Here is a 25,852-nt window from a genome sequence, read left to right as displayed (position 1 = left end):
AGGCACCTGGGCCCTGCTGTTGCTGTTTCAGGGTGTCTCAAGACAGGCTTGGAGACAGTTGTTGCTGTTTGCTCACCACACTACCTTGTGTGTCTTCTAGGTAAGACTGCTTGTCAGAGTGTGCTGTTTACACATAAGGTTTTTCACTGTTGCCAGCAAAGGGTGTATGACACCTGCTGATTCCTGCATCCTAATTTCTTCCCCTTAGGAGAGCCTGTCCTCTCAGGTTTGCCTCTGACATTTGCCCTGTTCTCATTCACAAATCCAAGGCTGGCCTCACCATGTCTGGCAGCTGTACCCAACACTAGCAAGATGGCTTAGGGGCATTAGGGGCTTAGTAATGCAGCAGGTGCTGTGGAATGATTGAGCAGGCATGTCTTCACATGCTTGAAGTTCCCAATTCACTGGGGTTTTTTTGTAAAATGTTTTTTGGTTAGAGAAAAGTTTGTTTGGACACTGTTCCTTATAAATTCTTACCACTGTGCAAGCTCTCAAGGTTTCTCACTATGACCACATCATGAGATACCTAACATTGAAAAATAATTTGGAGGTAGTGAGACTTTGCTTCACCACAGAGATAAACAAACATTGATGAGGAATTTTATCTTTATTTCATGATGTTAGCACAATAAACTCACACAGTAGCATTGATCTGTACTTATTTAACAAAATACATTTATAGCAATTTACAAATTATTTTCCATTTGAAAACATGGCATAACATTTTATTAAACACAATATATAGAGAATTCTCATTTAAAAACATATTTTATTTTTAAGTATTTTCTTTTCTCAGTAAAGCACAGCCTAACAAAGAAATTCGTGCCTGTTAGCAAGTAAGAAAATCAGAACACTAAGAAGATGTCACCTGTCAATTTATTTGATTAATTTTAAATTAAGGTACCAGTGGAATGTAAACAAAGAGTAATTTTACAAAAGGCTCCTTATCAAATATACATGCAGAGGTCTGAGTTCCAATGTATATATTATTACATTTCTGCTCTCTAACGTAATATAATTTGATAAGCCATTATTAAAAACAGTAGCCTTTGGCACTTTGAGTAAAAAAGAATATATCAATATTTATGTATAGAACATAATTTCAATGATTACACAAGAGCTTTAAAATCTTTTCTTAAGAAATAGGAAACTTTAGGAAAAATATCACACTGCACTTGAAATAGTGCAGCAAGTTTTAGAGTAATAAAAGCAACATATATGCCAATATATATCTGACTAAAACCAAGGAATAAAGAACAAACACTCCCACCAGGAATCCTGCTGTTTCCAAAACAGCTAAATTGCCAGAGGGAACGTTTTCTAATCTTTGCTTTATTGCCATTATTCTCCATTTCAATTTTCCTTTATTTCCAGGTTCATCTACTTACGTTCTTTTCCCCTGCACTTACAAACTAACAAATGATTGCATCTTATTTCCCTGCACTGATAGGCCAAGAGTGTTTATGTCTTACCCATTCCTTTAAAGCTAATCCTACCTCCTTTACCCTGTACCTAGACTAAACTATATCCAAAGGGTTTCGTTCATGACAGTCCAAATGTTTTTAATTCCTAGGAATCTTGTACAAAATTTCATATTAAATACCAAGGACTAAAGATACATCCTTTTGAAAAGAAAAAAAACAAATCCCAACTTGTAAATACTAGCATCTGAGAACTCATTTCTAAAAAAATTACTTTTTTTTTTCTTTTTCTCCTGGTATCTACGATTATTTTTCCCAGCTGATGTGCCTTAAAGTGTGTCTTCAACATATAGTGCCTTTAACATACACAATATGCTGCAACCCTACTGGGTAGCTTCTTACATGCAACCTGCAGAATACTTTCTCCCTATCATCCTAAGTGTGATGGGGTCATCTTGTATCAATAACAGAAAGAGTGTGGTGATTTCCTTAAGGACTGACACTCTTCCACAGCACTGGGTGATGGGCAGGTGAGGGAAGCATTGCTTGGCACAATTGACTTGACAGCAAGCATTCAGCTAAGCCTGGAGCACCTGTAAAACTGGGAAGTAGACATAAAGCTTTCCATTGACTCGCAAACACCATCCTCATACTTGTGAAATTGCTTAGGATTGGGGTTAGGTTTGGAATTTTATTTTGGTTTGGAGGTCTTTTTTTGGGGGTTTTGTTTTGTTGTTTGGTTTTATATTGTTGTTGGGGTTTTTTGGTTTGTTTTTTTTTTTTTTTTTTTGGTCTATGTTTGTGTTGTGCTGTTTATCTTCTTGAACAGGATGATTCTTCCTTCTACCTCATACTTGCCTGGGTAGGGTGGGCTTTTCCTTAGAGTTTTGTGGGGTACGGTCTGTAGACAGGTTCTGACTATAGAGAATGTATCTGGTTCTCTAATACCCTAAATAAGAAGAGGACTTAGACCAAAACACTTCTCTCAAGAAGCCAGAGAACAGACCTGATCTTCTTATTCTGTGAGAGGACCGCTAAGCTATTCCCTTCCCCTCCTAGCAGGGGAGCTGGCAGGTGTCTGAGAGTAGTTCTCTTTCAGGTAGAAATAGGAGAGAATGAAGAGCTGCAGTGGGTGAGCACTGCCCCTGGCTTCCTTCAGGGTTTAAGTCAGAGCCAAATGAAATGAGGCATTTCTTCTAGCAGGCCCATTCTAGGACATGCCATGTTTATTCCTTTCAGAGCTTATCCTTTCAATAATTTTTGGCAATGGGGATTTTTAGCAGGCAAGTTTTTGATTATATCCAAAGCTCAGTTTACTAAAATAATTCATGTTCTCTCAGTTGCAGAGACCTTTTATATTCTTAAGTGGCAGTGGTGGGAAAAATATCATGCTTAAGAAGGCTCTGGAGGGTGTCTCAAGGGAGGTGAACTGCAGTAGTGGCACAATGCTACACTTGTTCAGTGATTCTGCAATACCAAGGCATTCCGTTCTTTAAAGTGAAGCACAAATCCCCTATGTGATGGTGGTTGGGGTGAAACTTGTGATTGTTCTGGTGGTATACTAAGCAAGTGAGGTGAATGACTGCTTCTAAGTGTGAGCTATGATATTAATTCCTGTCTCCTTGGAACCTGGTCAGGAAAGTTGCCATTTATTTTTATTTACTCATGGCTCACCTTTCACATTTGCACATCTTGCAGTTATTGGTGTCCTGCATTATTTGTTTAAAAACTAATAGAAAAATGGAAGGGTCGCTGAAGGACAGAATAAGAAGTTTAAAAATGTAAAATCTGAATCACTTGTAGTACTTGATAAGACCCCTTAAAAATGTAATTTAAAACAATTCTACAAGTTAGCCCACTAAGAAGCAGCCTCTTCATTAGTAGCACCTGTTCTTAAACAAAAGTTGAGCAGTAGCAGCAAAACTATTCAAAATAGATAGTCATTCCATTCTAATGGAATGTCACCCACACATTTTTGTTGCAGTAGACATCTTAAAGAACTACACAAAACCTTTGCAATCTTTGAATGTGACAGATCCACTATAACAAAGCTGTAAATATTTCCTACGCTAAATGAATGCAGCCAGCATCATCATAGTATTAGCAACATTACTTGTAAAGTAACTGCACATCAATATGTCATGTTTGCAGAGTCTAATAATTATGCAATTTTTCAAAACATGTAAAGTTATCATCAGCACCATCCTGTATTAAAGATTTGGTGCAAATTCTGCAAAGGTGAATATATACCACTGATACAGCCTTTGCTGTGAAAAAGTCAGTCAATTTTGGACACAAATATAAAATAAAAAGTTGGCACATTCAGGAAATACAGTGTCTGTGTTTAAGACCATTCTTTTAATTGACATCATCACCCTCAGATAAATGTTTTGAATCTGAAGAAACAAGTTGCATGAAAATGTTTCACATTAGTTCTGGCATTGTGCTTTTCACCCCACCACATGCTTTTCACAGGCTCATGCCCATTGCACATCAGAAATGCAGGGCTGCTGGTCAATAATTTGGCACATAAAGGTAAATATCAGCTCAGAACAAAGGGAGCAGAACCTGTGTCAAGATGTGTTTACTTTGTGGTGGCACGGACCAACTGATATGTCTCCTCTCAGTCCTTGTACGCTCGTGTGGGGGATGTGCCTTTGTAGAAGATGTTTCTGGTGTTCTCTGGACTGCTCCCTCTCTCGGGGATTAAAATGATGTTACCTTTTCTTCGAAGTGTTGAGTCCCGGCTAGAAGAAATGGACAGAGTCTCTGAGCCAATCTCACTTCCCTCCACTGGTGTGACTCTTATCGTAGTGATTCCGTGATGGTGATGCTCGGTGTTATCTATGTTGCTTCTTTTCCTGTCACCTGACCCATAACTGTCTTTTAAGGAGTCACAGCTCTCAGAGTCTCTGTTAAGATCATTTAGCTCATATGTTTGACGAAGAGTGACTTTTTCAGGACCTTTCCATTTCCATGACCCACTTCCTTCACCTTCTGATGGCATCTGAATTATAGGTCTGTTATTTTCTGGATGGGCCTCAACTCTGACAATGCTACTTGGCTCATGGTCTGTCAAGGTTTTATATCTGATGGCTCCTGTACAGGTCACTGTGCTTCCCTCTGAACTCTTTGGACTGCCCTGAAGCACTCCTTGCTGCTTGGACATGGCTATTACTTGCATGATTCTTGGCTGGCTATTGCTCCTGCATGCAACACTCTTCTCAGCAGCTTTCAGCCATTTAGCTCTAGCTGAACTACTTTTGGGTGATGTGTTCACGTTCTCCTGAGTCTCTTCAGGAATGTGTACTAGCTGGGATGAGCCAGGACGGGACTGAATAGACACCCTTGGCCCACCAGTAAGACCTGAGTTGTTACAACCTGGAACACTGCCAGGCTGGATTTTCAGGTATTGGCTAGTTGGGCCATGATGATCACCATTTACACCCACTCTGGAGGGTTCTGAGCTTGACCTCATTTCGATAGCCCTTGGTGGTGACTGGCCAGACTCTGTCTCTATTACTTGCAGGGACAACTTTCGATTTTCATTCTTGTTCTTCCACTGGGAGAGCAGCTGTTTGGAACGGGCAGAATCCATTGATGCGTGTATTGTTGCATTGCGTCTTGCTGCATCTTCCAAGGATGGTGTGTTGACTCTTGGCAAAGTGTTGCTGAAAGTAACCATATTCTCCTTTCCCATTGGGCTTCGTGGTGTTATTATTTCCACATCAGCATTTGCTCTCTTGAGATTGGTCAGAGAGCCTGAATCTCTGTGGTTTCTATTCAGGATACTTTCTGTACGGTGAGAGACAATGCCATCGCTGCTGCTGCCATTTTTACCTGGCAGGATTCTGTTGGCATCTTGACTGAGGTCTGTCAATGACCTTAGAGGTTCTCTGTGAAAATTTGGGTGAAGCACATTCTCGTCACTTGGTAAGAAGTTCCCCACAGCATAGAGGCCCTGATATTTGGACAGAAGCATCAACAGTTGGTTAAGAAAGTTAAAAAGGACACATTTTAAGATACTTCAATTGCATTCTTTTGCTTTTAAATAGAATTCAGTGACATAATTACTCCAGCTAAATTGATGGCTATGCAAGTAAGCATACTAGTATATTTCCTCACTAGTATAGGCCAAATTCTGTCCTCTAGGTACGTATGAAGTAGTCTCACTAAGGCATATTATTCATGGCAATAAATAGTTGAGGTAAGGATTTAGCCTCCATGAGCTTTCTTCTTTTTATCAAGCAACAGATACAGCTACAGAAATGTTTTGTTAGAAAAGTAGCAAAATAGATGTTTGCAGTCTCTTAGGCAAAGCTATTTTACAACTATACTACTGTCTATGCTGATTTATGGAATCTTGTTACAGCTTGAGCTGTTCTCTGCTGTCTGCAGATTCTTTTTACTGCACAATAACCATGTAATACAATATCTACATCATAGAAAAATGTATCAACTTTAAATCAATTGCTTTCCAAGCTGTGCAGAACTTTAATAAAATTCATTTCTAAAACATTTTCCTAATCAGTAGATTCACTATAAAGTGCTGTCATTTTAAAAAGACTCCACTGAGGGTACTCTGTGAGAGGGTCAAATATCTGACTAAATCACTTGAGTTACTTATTCTTCATACTCCTTTCAGAATTATTTGCAGTTTCACAGTATTTCACATCCTCCTACTGAGGTGTAGTTTTGAGGGCAGATTTACTGGACAGAGTATCCAGGAAAACATACTCTCTGCTGTATGTCACACAAGAGTGTATGAAGACCTAACAAAGTATACTTGTTAGTATATTTCAAACCTGGGGACAGCAGCTCCATTTAGGTAAATCTACAACAGAAAATCATTTGAAATAATATTCTCAACAGAGTACCTTTCTGCTCACAGTGTAATCATTGAAGCTGATTTAGTAGCTCATGGGGTTTCTGTTATTACCCTGACTGCTGTTTCTTCTGCCACTGTGAAAGCCATTTTTCCCTGGTTACCTTTGCAGACCATCTGCAGCTATGTCGGGTTATGTTATCACAGAAAAAAGGGGGTCAGGAAATGAACTTATTTTAGTATTATAGTAAAATTCATCATTGACTTCTTGGGGGTAAAACCATCCCACTGCCTGTTAAGACTTTTCTGTTCACCTGCCTACACTCAAGCAGTGGTGTCAGCAGAAGCTCTGATTGCCCCCAGGCACCTGTGTTACTGTCTGAGCAGCCAGGGCAGCAAATTCCTGCTGGAGACATACTGAGAGCAGCAAACAAAAGCAAGTGCTTGATGAGCTTCCTACTGACAGATATGACCTACATCCTTCCTTACAGGACCTTCCAAGGTGCTCCATCTCTTTTGACACAATGTAAAGGAAAAGCATAGGAATAACCTGATTTGACCATCCTTTTTCCCCTGCATGTTTTTCCTAAGAACTCCAAAGAATGACAAGTGTATAATATTGCCTTTAATTTCCTGCAGATTCAGCAATTTGCTCAGATGAGTTGCTCATACTAATTCAGTAATTTTTTGAGATCATAAAGCAGACACTGTCACTATAAACTCAGGTAAGCAATCAATTAATCAAATATTTTTCTTGTGTTATGCTTTTAAGTGTGGATTAGAAAAGATGAATATTTTTAAGTATTTAATAAAGCACATAAAGTTAGAACCATTTCTGTATACAATGCCAGATGATTATATTCCACTTTATGCACTGTTATGGAACTTCACTTTTAAATACTTGTTTGCTTTTTCCTGTTTGCTTTTAAAGTCATTATCCCTAATTCATCATCCTCAACACATTTTGACTTTTTTTGTATTTATGGTATGTGAGCATGATGAAAAGTTTTCATAAAAATAACTAGTACTATTATTCCAGCCTTATAAGTTTAATTTTTTAAAACTTAACCATGACTATTATATTTACCAAATAGAGAGCAATTCCTCCTCCTATGAGAAAGCCACAGTAAACATCAACTGGATGATTCTTATACTGGGTGATACGAGTCAGACCACATATAATTCCACAGATGATAAAGGCAAAGACCAAGAGTGGTTTAAGAAGTTTTGAGGAATCTGTTAATGTAGAATTGAAGTACATCTTGAAAAAGAAAGAAATAAAGAAGTAGTTGAAGAAACTTAAATATACCTAAGAGGATTTAAATTTTTTATGTTCAGTGTTTCTTTTATATTCAGATCACTAGTACACAGTAATATTACAAGTAATCCATTTAATTTTACTTTACAGCCCTGTTAAAATTTGCTCACTTTCTGCAGAAAGATCTGAAATCACAAGGAATGGATTTCCAGAAACATAGGCAATGTTGCTAATTGACATCAACTAGGATAAGTATTTTATGCCTCAATACTGTTTCCAATCAGCACCTAAATGTTCTATAAGTGTGACTAAGGAGCCACCACTTGTGAAATACAGAAGCCAGATGTCATGCCAGATGAATGCAACAACCTGTTCCAACAAAAGCTGCCACCAGATGCTTTAGAGAGCCATTTCTCTACTGAGGGCCATAATATCAGAGAGGTTACAAAAATTAAGTGGAGGTGGTTCATCAGTGTTATTCCAAATTCTGGCCTTTCTCTGGGCAGAATAAAGACTGGCAAGCTCCCACAATACTATAATTTAATGTCATTAATTGGTCATTAGTGTTGTTTCCTCTGATTTTTACAGCACAAGTGGTGGAATTACTTTTTAAACTTCAAGTAAGTTGTCTATAGTACAAACTTGTGGGCCATACTGAAGAAATTTTACTGCTCAGAAGTGCAAAATCATCTGTGATTGTTGCAGCATGTCCCACAGTTCTCTGCTAGTGACTGATGGGTTTTATTCACTTGCTTTGCAGTAACACCTTGAAGGCCTCTGGGAGTGACTGTGCCATTTCATACATGCTGCAGATCTCTGGAGGTGAAATCAAACTACCTCACATCAATGTATGGCCCTTAATGCCTGAAGTTTAAAAGCAGCAAATCAAGTGAAGACAGAAACAAAGAAAAGGCAGCAGTTAATTTGACTGGTAAGTTAAAATATCACTCTCTGAGATAGATAAACACTGCATTTTATATGAAGCATCAAACATACTTTAACATAACACTTTTGTTTGCTTCTTAACAAAGGATATGAAGCAATTGGATCTTTTCCTTATTCTTAAACAGCTACAATAAAACCAGCTTTATTAGTAGTTTTATTTTGCTTTCAAATTGGTAGGATAAAAACATCCATCCATCCAAGATATCCAGGCAACACGTAATTTTACAATATACAGCAAATTCCTTTCTGACTTTTGTCTTGTGTAAATGAAATTGAACAGAGCTGGTTACTCACCGAAACGTACACTGCTGCAAAGGCTGCCAGGGTGGCATGTTGAGAAGGGAATGACTTTCTGCCAAGGAAGGACACTCAAATTATACTTCTCAGTTCAAATGCACACTGCTAGTGCTCATTGAAAAAAACACTGGGTGGTACAGCCATCTTATACTTCCTAAGCAATATGTGATCTATCAGTAACATTTGTCATTGGGTGACATTTTTCTCAGAGAGAGGCAAACTACATCTTTATTTGCTATGTCTGTAGGTTTATTAAAAAAAAAAAAATCAGCACTTTACATCATGACAGAAGCTAATGGAGCACAACAACATAGGAAGGGTATTTTAAGAATTACTGGGCCCCTTTTTGATGGCCAGAGAAAGAGAATAAATGAAAACATGTCCAAACTGTGAGACAGTAGGCAACATCAGGTCTGCTCTTGAAATTGCTGAGGGCCTTCTGCTCCCATTGAAAACCTGAAGACTTGAACGATGTGGACTGGACCATTTCAGTTCTCTAAAAACAACTAAAGAAAAGTGATGTGAATGCAAAGGAGGTTTTTGCATAGTAGAGAGAGAAAAAAGCTGGGTTTGAATGCAGTAATTCCTGTTCTGCAGTGGATATCTAGATCACAGAAACCCTGCAAAAAGTCTATGACCTCTGAGCTCTAGGAATGAGTCCAATACAGCAAGGATTTCTCTATTTCCAATGGTATAGATATGTAATGTAACATGCTGCATATCTTGGTAAACACTACCTTGCAGTCACAACAGCAACTTTCACCTGAGAAAGCTCAGCTTGGGATAAATATTTCAGCTATAATTTGGCTTCATAGATGGGTCTTGCCATCTTAACTGGGCTCCACACAGTCCATTTCCTAGCAACACCTGAGTGAGCTAGTTTAAAATAGCGGAGACTGAAACACAGTTCTTTAACTTTAGGCAGACATTTGTTCTGCAAAGCAGCAGAGTCTGCTTTCTAAATTTCTTTCTTATGCATTTTGCCTTGACTGCTCTACATAATTAATTGGCAGTTAAAAATGTGCATGTAGTTCAGTGTGAATGCCACTGTGCTGACCTGAATTTGAGCCTATGGCTCCAGCAGGTTCATGACTCTGGCCAAGATGAAATCTGCATGGCTCCTTTTGCATTTCTAAAGACAGACCTAAATTCCTCTTCATCTTATTTTATTTTTAACCTCCCTGAACAAATCTTTCAAAAATAGTATTCCTGCCGAACAAGCTCAGGGTTGAGGACTGGGGAATAAAGACATGAAAAAAAAAAAAAAGGTAAATGTTTATAATTGCTAATCAGCTCCTTTACCCTTTGCAGGTTTTAATGAAATATAAATCTATTTAGAGTCTCTGTGGAGCTAATGTGTATATCTGAGTCTATGAACTTTTCTACCACTTAACCTTAATTTGATGGCATTTTATAATAGTATATAAGGTGTGTCACAATGGCACAGTCAATTTTCTCTTTATTCTCTTTTGTATTCACAAGCTTTCAGGGCAAACACAGACTAAATGCACTCTCAGTACTCTCTACTGGTGTCACTGCTTTTGTTCCTCTATTTGTTATCTTTTAGTCTCAAATGAAAATAACTCCAGCTAAAAATATGTAGCCTTTTTGTATGGCTCTGTATTGAAAAGGTGAACAAAGGTCTCAAAGAAAACACATCCTGAACTCTGATGACAGTGTATCACTAAATGCTTGTGCATGAGGATGTGTAGAGGGGGAACAACAATGAGAGTCCTACTGAGAGAGAGAGTCACACTGAGTCAGAACCTCAGAGATGACAGAGGACAGAGACCTCACTAGAGAGCTGAACAAAAGTGACTGAATAGGCTCTTTGAAGATAATAGAGGAAAAGATGGACAATAAGAACCATTGGACATTTGGGGATGTTGCAGAAAAATTATTTGATGTAATCAGTTGGATAATTAGTGCTCCTCTCTATGCTTTTCATACAGGAGTCCAGAGGCAAATTTCTGGAGCCAAAGTTTCTGGGAAGTACAAATCAAAAATGAAGGCCATTAGCAAACTCAGAACAAGTTCCTTCCAAACTGCAATTATTGAACTCAAATTAACCTCTTGTACTGTAGAAGTTATACCATAGTTTCTATATAGGTGACTGAAGGAAGTAGCAAGTGCTGCTGAAGAACCAGTAGCAAGTGCTGCTTGCTGTGGTAAAGTTGAGACTGGAATAAGGAAATAACACAGAAAAGGAAAAATGCAATAAAATTTAATTAAGGAGAAATTATGGGTGGTGCCAGAATATTATACATAGCCATGTGTATCATCTGTGATGGGAATAACTTTGACATATCAATATATGATTGTTTTTCTAGGGAAACAGAAACACACAAAACCTGATTGCTTAGTCTTAATATGTTACAACAAATTTCACTGGTTCTTTAGAAGTGATGGTATTTAAACTTAGGAGTGATTGGTGATTTTGGAATGGCTGCAGGCAGTCAATTCCAAGCAGCAGACATCATATTTCAGATAGTGAAATGAATGAGATGTAATTGTGAAATTTTTTTGCCTGCTCCTATGTAATCATGTCCTGATTTTCCTGGGACACCATGCAGTTGCAAGACACTGCTTGCAAGCATCAGACTTCACTGGCAATATCCCAGTAACAGCAAATGGTTATGGGGAAAGAGATGGAAAACCAGTTAGAAATACCATGCAAGAAAAGACAGGTTTGGGAAAACACAGCTTTGTACTATTGTGGTATTTCCTCTAAAAAAGATGTTTTTTCAATGCTGTTTATATAAAAAAATTAATTAGAGATACAGAAAACAAACTTGTCCAACAAGTCCCAAACACCTGAGCTGTAATGTGTGTTATACAGAGGTCTCAGACCAAGCACATGGGAAACTTTTTCCCCCTGCCTGTTACAGGGGACTTACCCACATTCCACTTCCAAAAGCAGTAGAAGCTATACATAGTGACAATTGTATAGGAAATTGCCTCCTTTGAGGGGCAGAACAACTGCTAATGACTGTGCTTTGGAACCTGACAAGGTCTTCCAAAGCCCATTGCTACACTAATACCTTTATGGAGAAAATTGAACATCACTAAAAAGACATTTATGCATTCACCTTTAACTCATTCAGACTTTAACTAGAAAAAAAAATCTTGAAATTGAAACAGAAAATAAAAAATAAAATCAATACTTAAAAATGTACACAATGAAGAACAGAACCAACCTTCCAGCGTTGATAATATTGAGATCAGCTCCTGAGCAAATATCTTCCACAACATATGAATTCTCTGAGCAAGATACGTTTAAGGATGTATAGTTAGGCTTGCAAACAGTCAGGAAATATGGGGCCTGATATCCTGTTGATAGCTGTATAATATCAGTAACAAGAGCAGTTGCACAAAGACCAAATACATGAACACCTAGGAAAGAAATCAACAGAGCTTGTTAATTACGTTATATGCATTAATTAGGTTGATTAATTGTGCAAACTACATTCAACAGAGCTCTGATGGCTTTTGTTATTGGACTTGAGAGAATTTAAATGCAGAATAAGAGAATTTAAATGCAGAACAAAAGCTTATTGCAAAGTTGAATTCTTTAATGTAAAAATTAGGATAGTTTATGCTTGTTTTCTTCCTCTTGATACTTAAAATTTTGTTTTTATGTCTTGATGTCCTCCAACATCTTTTCATCAAAGAGACCTACACTGGAGCTGCTTCAGTTTGGAAAGAATTTTTCTGAATTGACTAAAGAGTAGCCAACTATTTGAGGAGAGCATATGTACTTATTCAGTCCTTGGAGTTTCCCACTGGAAGACAGGTTTTTAGGAGGATGCACAACTGCCCATTAGATCATTGCTCTGAAGACCTGTTCTCTTTTTGCTACCACAGAATCACCAGCTGGTGATAGCTTTGGCTACTTTCACACCTCTGATGTTTCTTAAGTATTGTGTCCTTGTCACTAATACAACTATTTCAGTCTATTTCATAAGGGATCAATGCTTCAGACTGATTAATAATGTCAAATTCACAAGGCAATTGAAGTAATGCAATTGTTTTACTGATTTTTTTACTGAATTTTCAACTGCTCATCTCCTAAAGATTTACCTATAACTCCCTACTTTTATTCATAGAGATAAATTTATTTTTCATCCTAAAATTGAGAGAATGTTAAATCCATTAAAATATTTAAAAACTTCAATTTCAGAGTGGGAATTTGGGATGAAATTCATGTGTCTTTGTCTCCTTGGAGATATCAAACAGGAGAAGTAGATGTGGGGTATGTTTACAGTCCTCCTTGCTCATGGTGTAATCCACAAAGCCTCTGCTTTCTTCCTCACTGCTGCTCTTATGAAGCTTTACTGGTCACAGATTGCTTAACCTCACTTGTCACTACCTCCCTGTTTGCCAGACTACCAAAACCCAGGGAACAGCTGTCCTACCAGGTTTTCAGTCCGCTGTCCTGCTGGTTGTCTTTGCCTAGGCTGCCTTCTCTAATGAAAGATTTCTGAAACAGAGGAAAACTTTTCTTTAACCACTCATTGGGAAAGGAAATTAACTGTAAGAAAGGGATCAAAGTCCAGTTGCCTTTCAAAGTAGAGTTTTTCATAAATGACAATTAAAAGTAAAATGAAAGAATTTGACATGTTCCTCTATCATTTAAGTTGCCAGATTCTAGCCCTTTTTGAGAGGCAGATAAACACATTCCAGAAAAAGAATGTCAAACCTACTGAGAGTTTCTGACAAGTTTTCCCTGTCATGCTGAATACTGTGACAGGTGGGTTGAAGCCTTATGATGCACTGAAGACAGGCAGGGGAAGCTATACACTGAAATAATTAAAAAGCAGCCAGCTCGAGGTGGGCAGCGAAGGAAAAAAAATTACTCTTTTAGAAATACTGACAATAGCACAGGAGAGGAAAGGGAAAATGGAGAGTGTAGATGCTGCATTACTGAGTATGGGGCTGCTCTGTTGCAGTCTGAGTTTCTTCTCATGTTTTCTAGCAGAAGATCTATGCTAGTGACAGCTCTGCACTGTTCTGAAAGGCTGTTTCAGAGAAGCAAACCTGCATCGTGAAAACTGAATGTATGTGGAAAGTTCTTTTTTGTGAGTAACAATTGAAACTCACCAACAAATCTGACAGCTCTTCTAAGAAAAGAATTGAAGTTGCATCCTCCTGCATTAATATTGGCTTCTGTTCCAATCCCATTTCTTCTTTTGGACAGGCAACAGTAGAGAATTCCTTCTCCTATCATTATCTGCAATGACAAAGGAGCCATTAAATTGAATGTAGCACTTACTCAGAGGATCCTGATTGAATTTAAAGGGCTGTAATATAACTGTAACACAACCAATGTCGTTCACTGACATGCACTCAACTTTAAAAGATTTATATCAATATGTAAACATAAAGTAATGCAACTTAGCCTGAATGAGGGCAGGCAAGAAGATGGCCCTGAAATTAAATGCAAATGGCATACAGTATTTAGTGCTCAGTGGTATCCAGGCCTTGATCTACAGCTGAAACTTGATGCTTCTACAATAAAAAAGCAGTAATTATAAAATATCACCTCTAAAATAATCCAGAGCCACTGCAATATCTTAGTGCTCCTAAAGTGGTTTTAGCATTCAGTCTTGGCCACAGGCCTAGCAATCCCGAGCAGCTTCTAATTATGTGACAGCCTGTTCTTCTGTATTTGTTTAATTTGGCTTGGGTTTTAACCTGATCCAGAGCAGCAGAAAAAGTTCTGTCCTTATAGTCCCTCACAACACACCAAGCAAAACAGATTATGACCAAAACCCTAGACAACAGTTTATAAAAGGAAGAATATAAATAAAAAATGGTGTCACTTGCTGGAAAATCCAGCATTTATACATTTGCAGTCTCAGGTTTTGTTGTTTTCCTTGTTCAGTAGTGCAACTATTTTGAATTCTGTACAGGATTTGTACAGAGTTCAGAGTAAGGGTTGGATTGAAATATTGCAATTAATGAGGCAAATCTCACCAGCAAAAGCAGAGTCACTTTGCCTATCCACAGCTGCATTGAATACTAATCCATGCAATGCCCAAAGCTTATAATACAATGGGATGCCGAAGCATCTGAATTATGCTGAATCTGCTTGTAATTACTGGTGGTATTTGTCTGTACTAACATCTCCACCCTAGGAAAAGGCAGGTAAAGTGGAAAAGCTTAGTCTTACTCTTTATTAGCTAAAGTTCTAATAAGTTGAAATTTCTTGACCAGGAAGATTGAAGTAGTGAAGGTTCTCTTATGACATGGAAAAGCCAGCAGTAAGGGTTATTTAAGGAATTCTAATTAGCAGAGAACTATGGCCACTATTATCTGTGGTCACTATTTGATCAATTTATTGCTAAAGCTTCCCAGAGAAACCAGTAGTATTCCAAACTTGAAACTCAGAAAAACTCTAATAGTTTTTAGCCAAGTTCTAGGGAATGTCTGGTACAGGGAAAACACCAGACAGATGGATTAGCTTGTGTGATAGAGCAAAAAACAACAAGGCCTATGTCAAGGAAAATTCAGAGGCTGGCATTTCCACAGAAAAAAACTCCCAGAGTAGAACGGGCAGTAGGAATGAAACTGCCAGCAGTGAATTTCTCTCCTTGAGAATTGATTTCCCAAATGAGTGTGTCCTGATGTCCTAGTGATCTCTGTTGGAAAGGACATTGTTACCTCTAAGCAGGTTTTTAGTCAGTGGCTGGTAAGAGTTTGAACGTTCACTGATACGATTAAATAACTGGTCCTAACATTTCTGAATGAGTGACTAGAGAGAAAATCTATCAGAGGATCAGATTCAAAGTTCTTTGAAGCAAATTGAAATCATGCTGCAATTCAGATGTCTCTATGTTCCGGACATAAAATATCTATCTTGATAATTTCTTCTAGTCCAGGTGTTCCACACTGAAGTCTCCTGCAGTTTTGGAATACATACACAAAATTTCATCTATGCCACAAGCTATGAGAAATATGGCAAAAATACAAGTAGTTATTTTCTGTAACCCTTCAGGGCTACAGAACAGACCTGTTTAAATGCATTTGCTACTTACTAATAATGAGAAAAAAAGCCCAAAGAGAAAAACCAAAATGCAAAGCCCCAAAGCCAAACAGATCCTTGTGTAATAGTGGCTTGGGAAAATAAGTCATAAAATGTCAGGGAGTTTTTTGTATAAAAATTACTGTAAAGTGAATAGATTTATGTATGTTCTCCAGTCTTGGAGAAAGTATTATATGAACAAAAAAATCCTATACTAATATTTATATAAGGTTTTAAAGAGGGGTTGACACTGGAATTTGCTTGTCTTGTTCCCCCCCCACACTTTTTTCTTCTTTTTTTTCTTATATATACACTGTTTTGTAATATTTAAAATGTGGCTTAATTATTTTATTGAGTCTTGATGACCTCCTGCCTCATACTGCAGTTAAGTCCCTGAAGTGTGGACAGAAGCCAGGATATGCAACATTACTGGAGAGCCTCAATTCCTCACACAGCTCATGCTTTCTTTTCTATCTTTTACAGGTTTTATAAAGTGTGCAATCAATTGAAATGTTTATGACAACTAACTTACAAAATGCTCAACTCTAAAATATGACAATGGCACAACTGTAATCTTTTTACACTGAGCTTCACTGGCCTATTTTTCCAAAGAAAAATGGAAGGATTGGACAAAAATGTCCCCTAGTTCCTTAATTCCAAAATGGTATTGAATAATAAGGAGTCAATGCCTTTGGAGCAACTGAAGGAGGTTGTGTATTTTGCACTGTCACTGCCCAGCCTCTAACTAAGACAGGCATCACATTCATGCTCACACCAATACAAATGAACTACACCTTCCTAAGGCTTGCAGCTTTTAGCTAGTTGTACTTTGAAGCTTTGGGACTTACTTTCTTTATCAGACTTTCTTTTTTACAGGCATGCTCAAGTATGGGTTTGAGTTCCTTACATGGCATGCTTCTGATTAATTTTCTGTACTGCTGGTAGAATGATTCAAGCAAGAATAACATTTTCTATTGCAAAATTCCATGTAATGATGAAAGAACTGAGTTATAATCAAAGCCCTTAATAAATACTATATAATGAAAAAGGCATCTTGTATCCTGATTTAAGGTGTTTGATATTACCTAGGCTTAACATAATCTGTCTCAAGTAAAAGCCACTACTACTGTGGCCCAAGTAAGCCTAGATACATTTCTTCTATAGGTGTTTCAGAAAAGTCCAGTTTGTTCTCAGCAGAAACACTTAAGAAAGACAGCCCAACCCCAATACTAACATTTTGCTTTTAACACAGTATTTGGTGTTTGCAGCAATCGTTTGCACCAGGATCACTTAGAGTCTTAGCTCCCAGTTCCTAAATGTGTAATTTTTAGCCTGCTGGTTGTGCAAAATCCTTCAAAAATGGTTTCTAAAGCAACGGAAATCAAATGCAGTAAAAACTGTTCAGTTAAAAAAAAAAAAAGACAAATAAAGAAAAAAAACATTTTGGAAAGCAAAGAGAGAACAGCACTTGATAATTTTTATACAGGCATCACATTTTATAGATTTTGTAACTGTAAATTGGATAGTATAATAAAAATAATTAACTGATTGAAGTTAAGGAAATTAAGAGGAGCTAGAAGCAGAGTTATATTTGCAGCTGGCCTTCGAGAAGTGCCTAACTGAGATGCATAGTCATTGCTGTCAGGGGGAAGAAGAGAACCTTTCAAAAGGTTGATCATGTTTTTTAGGTGCATAGAATCACCCACTCAAGGTGAATTTCTCTCTCCATTTGCCAGAGAGGAGTGGTGTGAGAATAAGGCTCCTATCTGAACTACTAAAATCAGACAAAATGAATTATCTTTTATATATATATATATATATGTATATATATATATATGTATATATAAAACACAATTTCTACTTTTCTTTTCTGTAAAATACTGACCCAGCTGCTCATTCTGGCAGGATATTTCTGTCTGTTGAAATCATCTCCTCCCTTTGGGTGAATGATTAAACCAGCCCACTTTTGCCTGCTCTTAATGACTAACTTATAATTTAGAGGTGTTTCAGTGCTTTTTTTGAAAATGTAATTGAGTTCACTGACAAGACTGATATACCTTCTCTCTTAATAATGCTAGTTCTAACAAAAGTGGCAAGTTCAGGGCTGTGAAAGTCTTGCATTCAAAAAAAAATCTTGCATTTTTGATGATTTTTGATGTATCTGAGAGTATGGAGATGCCCTGTCTGTAAAAGTTCAAATATTTGTACAGCATAACAGAATGATTCAAGCTATTCTCAACCAACTGTAGACGCTGTTTCTTAACATTAAAGCTCACCATCAAGACAGTGAGAGTATATGAAGTGCTACAGGGAATGTTATAAGGAGTGTATCTCCTTTTGTTACAGAAGAATGGAATGTGAATTTAAAATTCTGAGGAAACTAACCTGCATGGCACTGCAGCCTAACTGAAACCAAAAGAGCTATTTTCTTTATGCCAACTGAAACTCTGTTCAAAATCTTTATTAAATGACATTAGCATTTCAAACTTACCGTAATTGATGGTCCAGCAAAAACCAGACTAAGCAACATCAAGAAGGGAACAGACTCTTGTGTAGGTTCAATGTATGGCATACTCAGACTCTTGTCATAGCAATTAAATCCAGAGTGAACTGGCTTGAAGACATCAGTAAGTTCAAGAAAATAGAGGCTAACAACAGAAGATGCCAATATGGGCAACTGGAAGAGAAGAAAGCAACAAATTACCGTTTGGAAATTTTGCAAAGACAACATAGTCTGTTAAATCTCTTTGATGTTTGTTGTTTATGTCTCACTGCTCTGTGTCATGCCTCTTTTACTATCTCTAAATAATTAATTCTCTAGAGATATGGTACTGTTCAGTTGATATCAATAACCCTGCTGTCTTCCAAGCTAGTCAAAACACCCAGCCCAATCTTTAGCACATATAATTTAGCCTTTTCATCTATGAAACATTAATAGAAAAGCTTTGATTTAATTTTTTTTTTAAGGAAAGTATCAGGACTGCAGTCTCCCATATGGGGCCTCAGCACTCTGCTGTTCATCAATCACCCTTTCTGGTCCTTTAGCAAATCTCTGTCATGTATGAAAGTCTTTACATCAAAGCCATTTTGCATTAAGTTTCAAAGTAATAGTTAATGAAAACCAGTATCCAGTCCTTCCCTAGAATGTAAATATGTGATAATGCACATCCATTTCACAATTCTAGCAAAAAAGCAATTAACTTTGGCAAGACTCAGTCTATTTAGAACCTTGATGACTATGGTTCACAATTCTTTTATCCTCTAGCTATTTAGTTATCTAATCCTTTGCAATTACTTCCACTATTCATTAAGAGCAGAGTTGGCGTTTCTGGGAGCCCAAATTCACCTCTGCTCACCATGAGCTCATAAAGCACAGGATCAACCACTAAATCTCTGTGGAAGGAAGTAATTTAAGAGACGATATAGCAAAAAGGCATTTTAAAGCTGTTGGCTTATAAGTGAACAAAAACAGCCTTGCTGCCCTGGCAGATGGGCGTTGGGGCATTCAGAGTTGACCAGCAGAATGTGATTATTTTCCTTAGTAAACACTCAGAAACACTTTTTGTTTGTTGTTTTCCAGAGTCCTTCACCAACAACAGAATATTAGAACAACTTCCTGCTCTGCCACCAAGATGCAAGAAGTCCTTCTGGTGTCTGTACTGCAATGAAGGTACCTATGGTTAACAGCACGTGAGATTAGGAGAAACAGCAGTTGTCCTAAAAGAATTTTGAGCATACTTAAATTATATTATTTTTGCAATGCTCAGTTCACATTTACAAAAACAACTGATTGTTTAAAATCATTGTCATTCATCCCATTCTACAATGCAAAAGCAGAGGTAAAATTGGATCCATATGCATTTGGGGAAAATGATGAATAAAATATGCTCTACATGGCAGAGGGACAATGGTTTCTTGCATTAGCAGGCAATTTTCAGTTTTTAAAGCATTGAGCTTAAAATAAAATTCAGGCTCTTTGTGCATAAAATGTAATTCTGGGTGATTAAAGAAGGAGGGTTCCAGCTAAATTTAATCAAAACATCTTTTAATATGAGTTTTTTTAAAAAAAGAACAGCTTATCTTTGATGTGCTGATTTGAAAAGGGTAAGTTTTGTCTTCAAAGTTTCCAAGCAAAATCTGAAGAGGGTGCTAAATGGAAGAGTGTTGCTTGTCTGGTTATATCTGTGTTCACCTTGATTGCATTGTAATGTCACATAGTCTAGAGGCTGTGATTGTGTACTAAGGGAGGAAATGTGGATTGGCATTCCTAAGTGCTTTGAGCATTACAGAAATAAGGCCAGGCCTAGTAAAAAGTGTCCATATATATATATATATATATATATATATGTATGTATATATGTATAACCCAAACACATCCATATTTGCACTCACATACTAGACCATACATACATATTATGTACAGCATATAACATATACAATATGTAATACATATTATGTGAATACATAATATATAACTATTATATAATCTGACAGAAATAAGTATATATATATGGAATAATTACATACAATGTCACTAAATTAAGTTCTGCTTCTTGCCCATCACAGGAAGAAGTCCAGTTCTTTATCAGGATGCATTATAAAATATATATATATATATATATATATATATATATATATATATATATATATAAAATCCTCACTTTGTGCTGAATGCAGCCTGATTAACCATAATGCAAGCATGCATGATGCACCAACATGGCCTAGACTGCTTCCAGTCATTACATAGATGTGCAGGATGAATTAGGACTTCCCTGAACTCTTCATACTCTGGGAATAATTTAGATTATTGTGGAACTGGGTGCCTTTCTCTCAAGACCTGCCTGCACAGAGACCCTGCTGATTGGGATAAGGAGCCTCTGGACCCAAAGGCTGCCACAGTGTACCCTGTCCTGGTGTGCAGGTAGCTTGCACTAATTCTTTGCTGCTCTTGCTAGGACATTGAAATTCTGCACAAGGTTTGAACTCTCAACTTCCTTTTTGCACTACATTTAACTCTTGAAACACTTGCAGCGTCATTCATTAATAACTACTTGAAAGACATATTTAATGACTTAGTCAGGGTCCATGTCCCATTGGGCAGAGCACCTTGCAACAGGACACGAACTTATTCCAATGGGCTAAATGGAGAAAACAAGCAGATGCCTATTGTCCCTTCTATTGAGAAATTATACCCTTTTATCAAGATGTCCCCAAAGGTTAATTTCCCAGAATGGAAACACAGAGCAGGCCCACTCATGGAACACCTTGAATTCAGAGTTTCATCTTCATTTTTTTTCTATTTCTCCAATATCAGGAAGGGAAAGTCTCTCCTTGAACAGTAGCTTATGCGTTAACCTCAAGGCAAACTCTACTTGGATCACAGTGTTTTTAGGCAGGCAACTGTTTTAAATGTAGTATTCAACTATCAAAAATAGGCAATATTTGAAGTGATATTTTATTATGGAACACTAAAATAAAAGGTAGTGAATAACTTTTTCTTCAAACTACTGTATGTAAGCTGTGACTCATTAATTAAAAAATCAAGGAATTAAAGGAATTGCATTTTACTGTCTTATGACTTCAGTACAGGACTTCCATGTTATTCCTGACTGTAATTACCTGTTCTGCTAAAGAAAAGATATAATTCTAAGTGATTATGAACCTCTGACACAGCTGCTTACAATACTAATGATTAAATCTGTAGTCAAATTGCTATATAGAGTATGTCAGATCCCAAAGGACATTTTTCTTCCCGTCTTCTTAAAAATACAAATATAAAATGTGTCTTCTAAAAGTTTAACATTTATGAAAAGGAAAATGTTTCTAAAGTCTTCTAAACAGTATAACAGACTATTTAATATATGAATATTTATGGAGTGTTCTGCTTAAGGCTGCAGCATTTCTGTAATTATAGACTTTGGCACCCAACACCTTGAAAATGTCAAATATAATTAGGTGGTAGAATGTGTATTGTTCTAATTACAAAATAGAATAGGAATTTTCCTGTGCCTAATTAGAATAATAAAACCCCTGGCGTTAATTCTTGACTAATCCTGACTAATAAGTCTTTATACTCTGACTTCTTTGGATGGATAATGGAGAAAGAACCCTGTTTAGCTTTTAATTTAGACCGGTAAATTTAAAGTTTAACCCAAATGGTCAAACCCTGTCTGGCTTAGAGCCTTAAAGTCAGAAGGATAATCAGCATAGCTAATGAAAAAGTTAGATTTGTGGTCTCTTTATTTTTTAAAAAGAGATTTTTTGTCTTTTCCCTCCTTGCTATTTTCTTAAACTGTAAGTTAAAAGCCTTCATTAAACCACAGAACTTTGCTACTAATAATAATTAACATTATTAATATTTTAAAAACTTTTACTGTATTGAGTGAGGAATAGCCCAAGCATCAGAAAAGATGTTCTCTGTTCCCAAGAGTTCAACAAGGATGCAAATACCCAGAGATGTTGTAAGGAGAAAACTTCCTGTGTTATAAAGTGCAGGACAAACAAAAGCAGCATTCAGCAGCACAACTTCTCTGAACTGATGGGGCATGTAACAAACCTTTCTTCTGGCCAAGAGCCACAGGACAGCTATTACAATGATAGACTGAACGAAGAGATGGCTGGGAGAGGAGTTCAGAGGTGAGGGATAACAGTTCTCCAGGCTGTTCATCTTTCTGCTGTGGGACATGCTGTGATTGCTCTGGGGGGTCATTTTGGGGTGCTTCTGGTTTACTTGTGAGGATTAAGATTGTCCAGATGCACAGTGCAAACACAATTTGCTACAGCCTATGCATGGAAGTCATGCTGGTCCTACCCAAAACTCAGAAACTGGTTACTGCTTTACCTCTGGGCTCGAAATTGCTGGGGCAATTGTACCCCCAGGTACACGGAAATGCTTCTGTTAAAACTTGCATAAGATGAGTTTTCCATGACTTTGAATGTATGAAACAAGGAACCTGTAGAGCTGCAGCCCACTAAATACAGTATCAGCATTCCTACAAACAAGCTACAGGTTTTGTACTGAGTTTGCAAGGACTTGGGACTGAGGCTCATCAAGCACACTTTGTCCTTAAACCTTAGAAACTGGACTAGGGCTAGTTTGTTTTACTTTTGTATCTTTCTATGGTACAACTCTGCATGATTTTTGTATTTATATCTAGGAGTAGCAAGCAGTTATTAGCATAAAATGAGCTGTAGTGTAGCACATCCCAAATCCTTTCTCAGGAGAGAAAGGATTAATGTTGGTGGGGATTCTTCCTCACTTTAGAAACTACTTTGGTTCATTTTTATGTTTGCTAATGCACTTTTATGCCTTCCTCTCTCTTGGTCTGTCTTTTCACATTACATTCCAATTTACTATATGTGGCATGGTTCACATATGTTGGATTCTTGGTTTTGATTTCTTTGTTACCCTTCAGTTTTGCCAGCTGCAGTTCTGCATTTCTTTATCTGACCATTGGGTCAGTTGTTCATAACCTTGAGGTCTCCAGTACCAGTACATGCCCCATCTCCTACCCTAGACTTACAACTCCACCACATTGCACTTTCTGTAGTGCAGGAATACAGGTCTGGTGTAACAGCAGTAGTCTTGCAAATGGGTCAGTGGAAGGTCAAGGCTTTAGTAGGGAAGTCCTATTGGAGTGGGTAGAACCTGGGAATCCTTGGCTTCTATAAATTCTCTAAAATTGTACACTGCTAGTTTTATATTTTACTCTCATATTCATCAGCACTTAACTAAGCAAAAAGTCCCTATTTATCTTCAGGAAAATAACATCTTAAAATTCATGGGCTTTATGAGAATTCAGCTATGGAATGTCACGTACTCAGATGTCTGAACCTGTTTTGTAGGTTGCAGTTATGTGACTTTTGCTTTGCTAAATTGCTCTGTCTGGGTGTTCTCTTACCACGAACTCATACCCAGGCCCTATGATGATGTTGCCTGTATAAAAGGAAGGCAGAAAGCAGAGAAGCAGCATGGATGTAGCTTTCAGAGAAAGTCAAGACATGATTTGCCAGATGCAGACTAAAGATGGTATGACTAGCCCAGCTGTCGAAAGAAAGGGTTATGGAATGCCTGATACACTGTTTGGATATTTTGTATTTTGTAAATAATTTTTAGACTCGGATGGCCAGGAACTTCTCAGATTCTTAGGTTGCTCTACAACGCTTCCACAGCAAGCAACGGGCTCCTGAGTACAGGAGCTGCCTCCTGATGTTTCTCTTCTTTTCTGGGAGTTGGGATTCTTTGTAAGCAATCAAGTAAATAAATAGGATTGCCTCAAAGAGATAACTAATGAATGCCACTGGTTTCCCAGCATGAAAAAATATCAGCCAAGTCTTTCAGAGAAGGATGCTCTAATTAATAACTATGTTTAGTTCCCATGACAAGGCTGTGCATTGTGGAATATTCTATTAAATTTATCGTAAATGTCGATCCTTGTGCCAAGGAATTCATGGTCTAAATGACAAGGCAAACAGATGGATGAGACAAGAAAGAGGGCTGTAGTGGCTTGGAGGAGACAAGGTGTTCCTTAGCCAAGTACTAACAGCGACTGCAGCTTTTAACCGCTCTGGCTGCTGTCCTGTGGTACTTTGCTGCAAGATTCACAATGGGCAGGAGGAGAAAATGGAAAGAGGATAGGTTTCTCTTTTCCTGACAGGGGTGAATACAGAGATCATTACTGTGATTGAACACCTTCCAGAATAGGTCAGTATTAAGAAATGGCATCAGCCAAATTCTGCCATTTTCTCATTTTTGAGAGCCCATGACTCTCTGAAGAGAGAGCACTAAGCATGGATGCCTATAGAGCAGGGGACTGGCTTGACAGAAAAGTGAGATTCTTTGATTTATTTTTATGTTCTAAACTTATTTCTTAAATGTCTCAGGCTTATAAAAGAAGGCATTCCATCTTTTCAGAAATTTAAGTCTTCCATCTGTATAAAAGCTTTTTGCTTTTTTGACTGAACTTGAGTTTCTGCTGCTCCTTGTCCCTTTTCTGGATGCAAGTTTCATCTGGCCTGAAGCTAGAAGGAATTAGTCTTTTCTCTGAACTACTTGTGCCTCACCATTGTCTAACTTTTGTAGAAATTGTGTACAGATACATGGTGTAATGGTCTTTCTTCTCCTAGACTTAATGCTAATGAATTTCAACTTAAAGTTGAATTTCAAATCCCAGATGTCTTTGAAAGCTACTGTAATTACCATTTTGGAAAATTAAGTTATTTCCAGCATTAGTTTCAGAATTTAACTTAATTGTTTTGTGACTGCCAATTACAGTATAGCATTGGAAATACAACAGCTATCTTCATGCAACTCTTCAAATTATCCTTATCTTTTGCCAGATCTTAACAGAAAGGTCTCAGTATGTGTAAGATCTAAAACAGAGTTGATATATCAGTGATACAATTTCTATTTATTTCAGAAGTCTCAGTCATGCTGAATGCACAGTAACCCTAAAAGTGCTTTTTTACTTTTCTTTTTTTCTTTTTTTTCTAAATATATGTGAAGCAGCAATTATACAGGGAGAAAACAACAAAATAAAAATTGTTTAACAAAAATATTTTTGGGGAGGAGTAATCTATAAATATTCTATAAATTTTCTATATTACATATTATATATATATATTCTATTAAATATATGTGTTTAAAGTAAATTTTCAGGGAGAAATTTAAAACACAAAACCACTAGTAATGCATTTCTTTTCAGTGTGACTTCAAACATAATTGATGACTACTTATCTTAATTATTATTGTTTGATTACATCAATTAGAATTACAATATATTAATAATTGATTGTTAAAATCAATTATTAACTACATACAATGAGATTTAGCATATTACATTTACTGTTGATTACAAAATTTATGCTTCTGCTGCAATGTCAGGGTAAATCAAGAACAGCAGTACTTCAACAAATGGCAGCTGTTTTCAGGTCAGTGTCACCAAATTTCAGCTAGAAGTTTCTTCAAAAATCCCATGTCTAAGGGACAAAGCTGCCAGTCCCTACACAATGCTACAATTTATTGTACTCTCTAAAGCATGCTGATTTCCATACATACAAAAAAAATTAATCCTGTAGCTGCC

General features: G+C 37.2%; 2 protein-coding genes across 10 annotated transcripts in view; one reads left to right on the top strand and one right to left on the bottom strand.

Moving 5' to 3' along the window:
- Positions 1-588: 588 nt before the first annotated feature.
- PLPPR4 (phospholipid phosphatase related 4) overlaps positions 589-25,852 on the bottom strand; it is a 31,714-nt gene continuing 6,450 nt past the window's right edge. Inside the window, exons 2-7 of one of the 2 annotated variants that reach the window (XM_053950076.1) lie at positions 18,262-18,447; positions 13,847-13,976; positions 11,944-12,139; positions 8,744-8,801; positions 7,334-7,507; positions 589-5,382 (exon numbers count right to left, since the gene is read on the bottom strand). In XM_053950076.1, coding sequence (XP_053806051.1) covers positions 4,045-5,382; positions 7,334-7,507; positions 8,744-8,801; positions 11,944-12,139; positions 13,847-13,976; positions 18,262-18,447 — 2,082 coding nt within the window. In that variant the 3' untranslated portion in view covers positions 589-4,044. The remainder of the gene's footprint in view (positions 5,383-7,333; positions 7,508-8,743; positions 8,802-11,943; positions 12,140-13,846; positions 13,977-18,261; positions 18,448-25,852) is intronic. The other variant, XM_053950077.1, reaches the window with a different exon arrangement.
- Positions 7,692-25,852, top strand: part of PLPPR5 (phospholipid phosphatase related 5) — a 214,962-nt gene continuing 196,801 nt past the window's right edge. For 4 of the 8 annotated variants that reach the window (XR_008432281.1, XR_008432282.1, XM_053950082.1 and 1 more), the window contains exons 1-2: positions 7,713-8,435; positions 19,351-19,440. Coding sequence is in view for 4 of the 8 variants with exons in the window: in XM_053950082.1 (XP_053806057.1) it covers positions 19,435-19,440 (6 nt within the window). In the remaining 4 variants the exon portion in view is untranslated. Of the gene's footprint in view, positions 8,436-19,350; positions 19,441-25,852 lie in introns of all 8 variants that reach the window. The other 4 variants (XR_008432284.1, XM_053950085.1, XR_008432280.1 and 1 more) reach the window with 3 other exon arrangements.

This window comes from Vidua chalybeata, chromosome 9 (assembly GCF_026979565.1).
Source record: "Vidua chalybeata isolate OUT-0048 chromosome 9, bVidCha1 merged haplotype, whole genome shotgun sequence".
NCBI lineage: Eukaryota > Metazoa > Chordata > Aves > Passeriformes > Viduidae > Vidua > Vidua chalybeata.
This window is presented reverse-complemented; position numbering and strand designations above follow the sequence as displayed.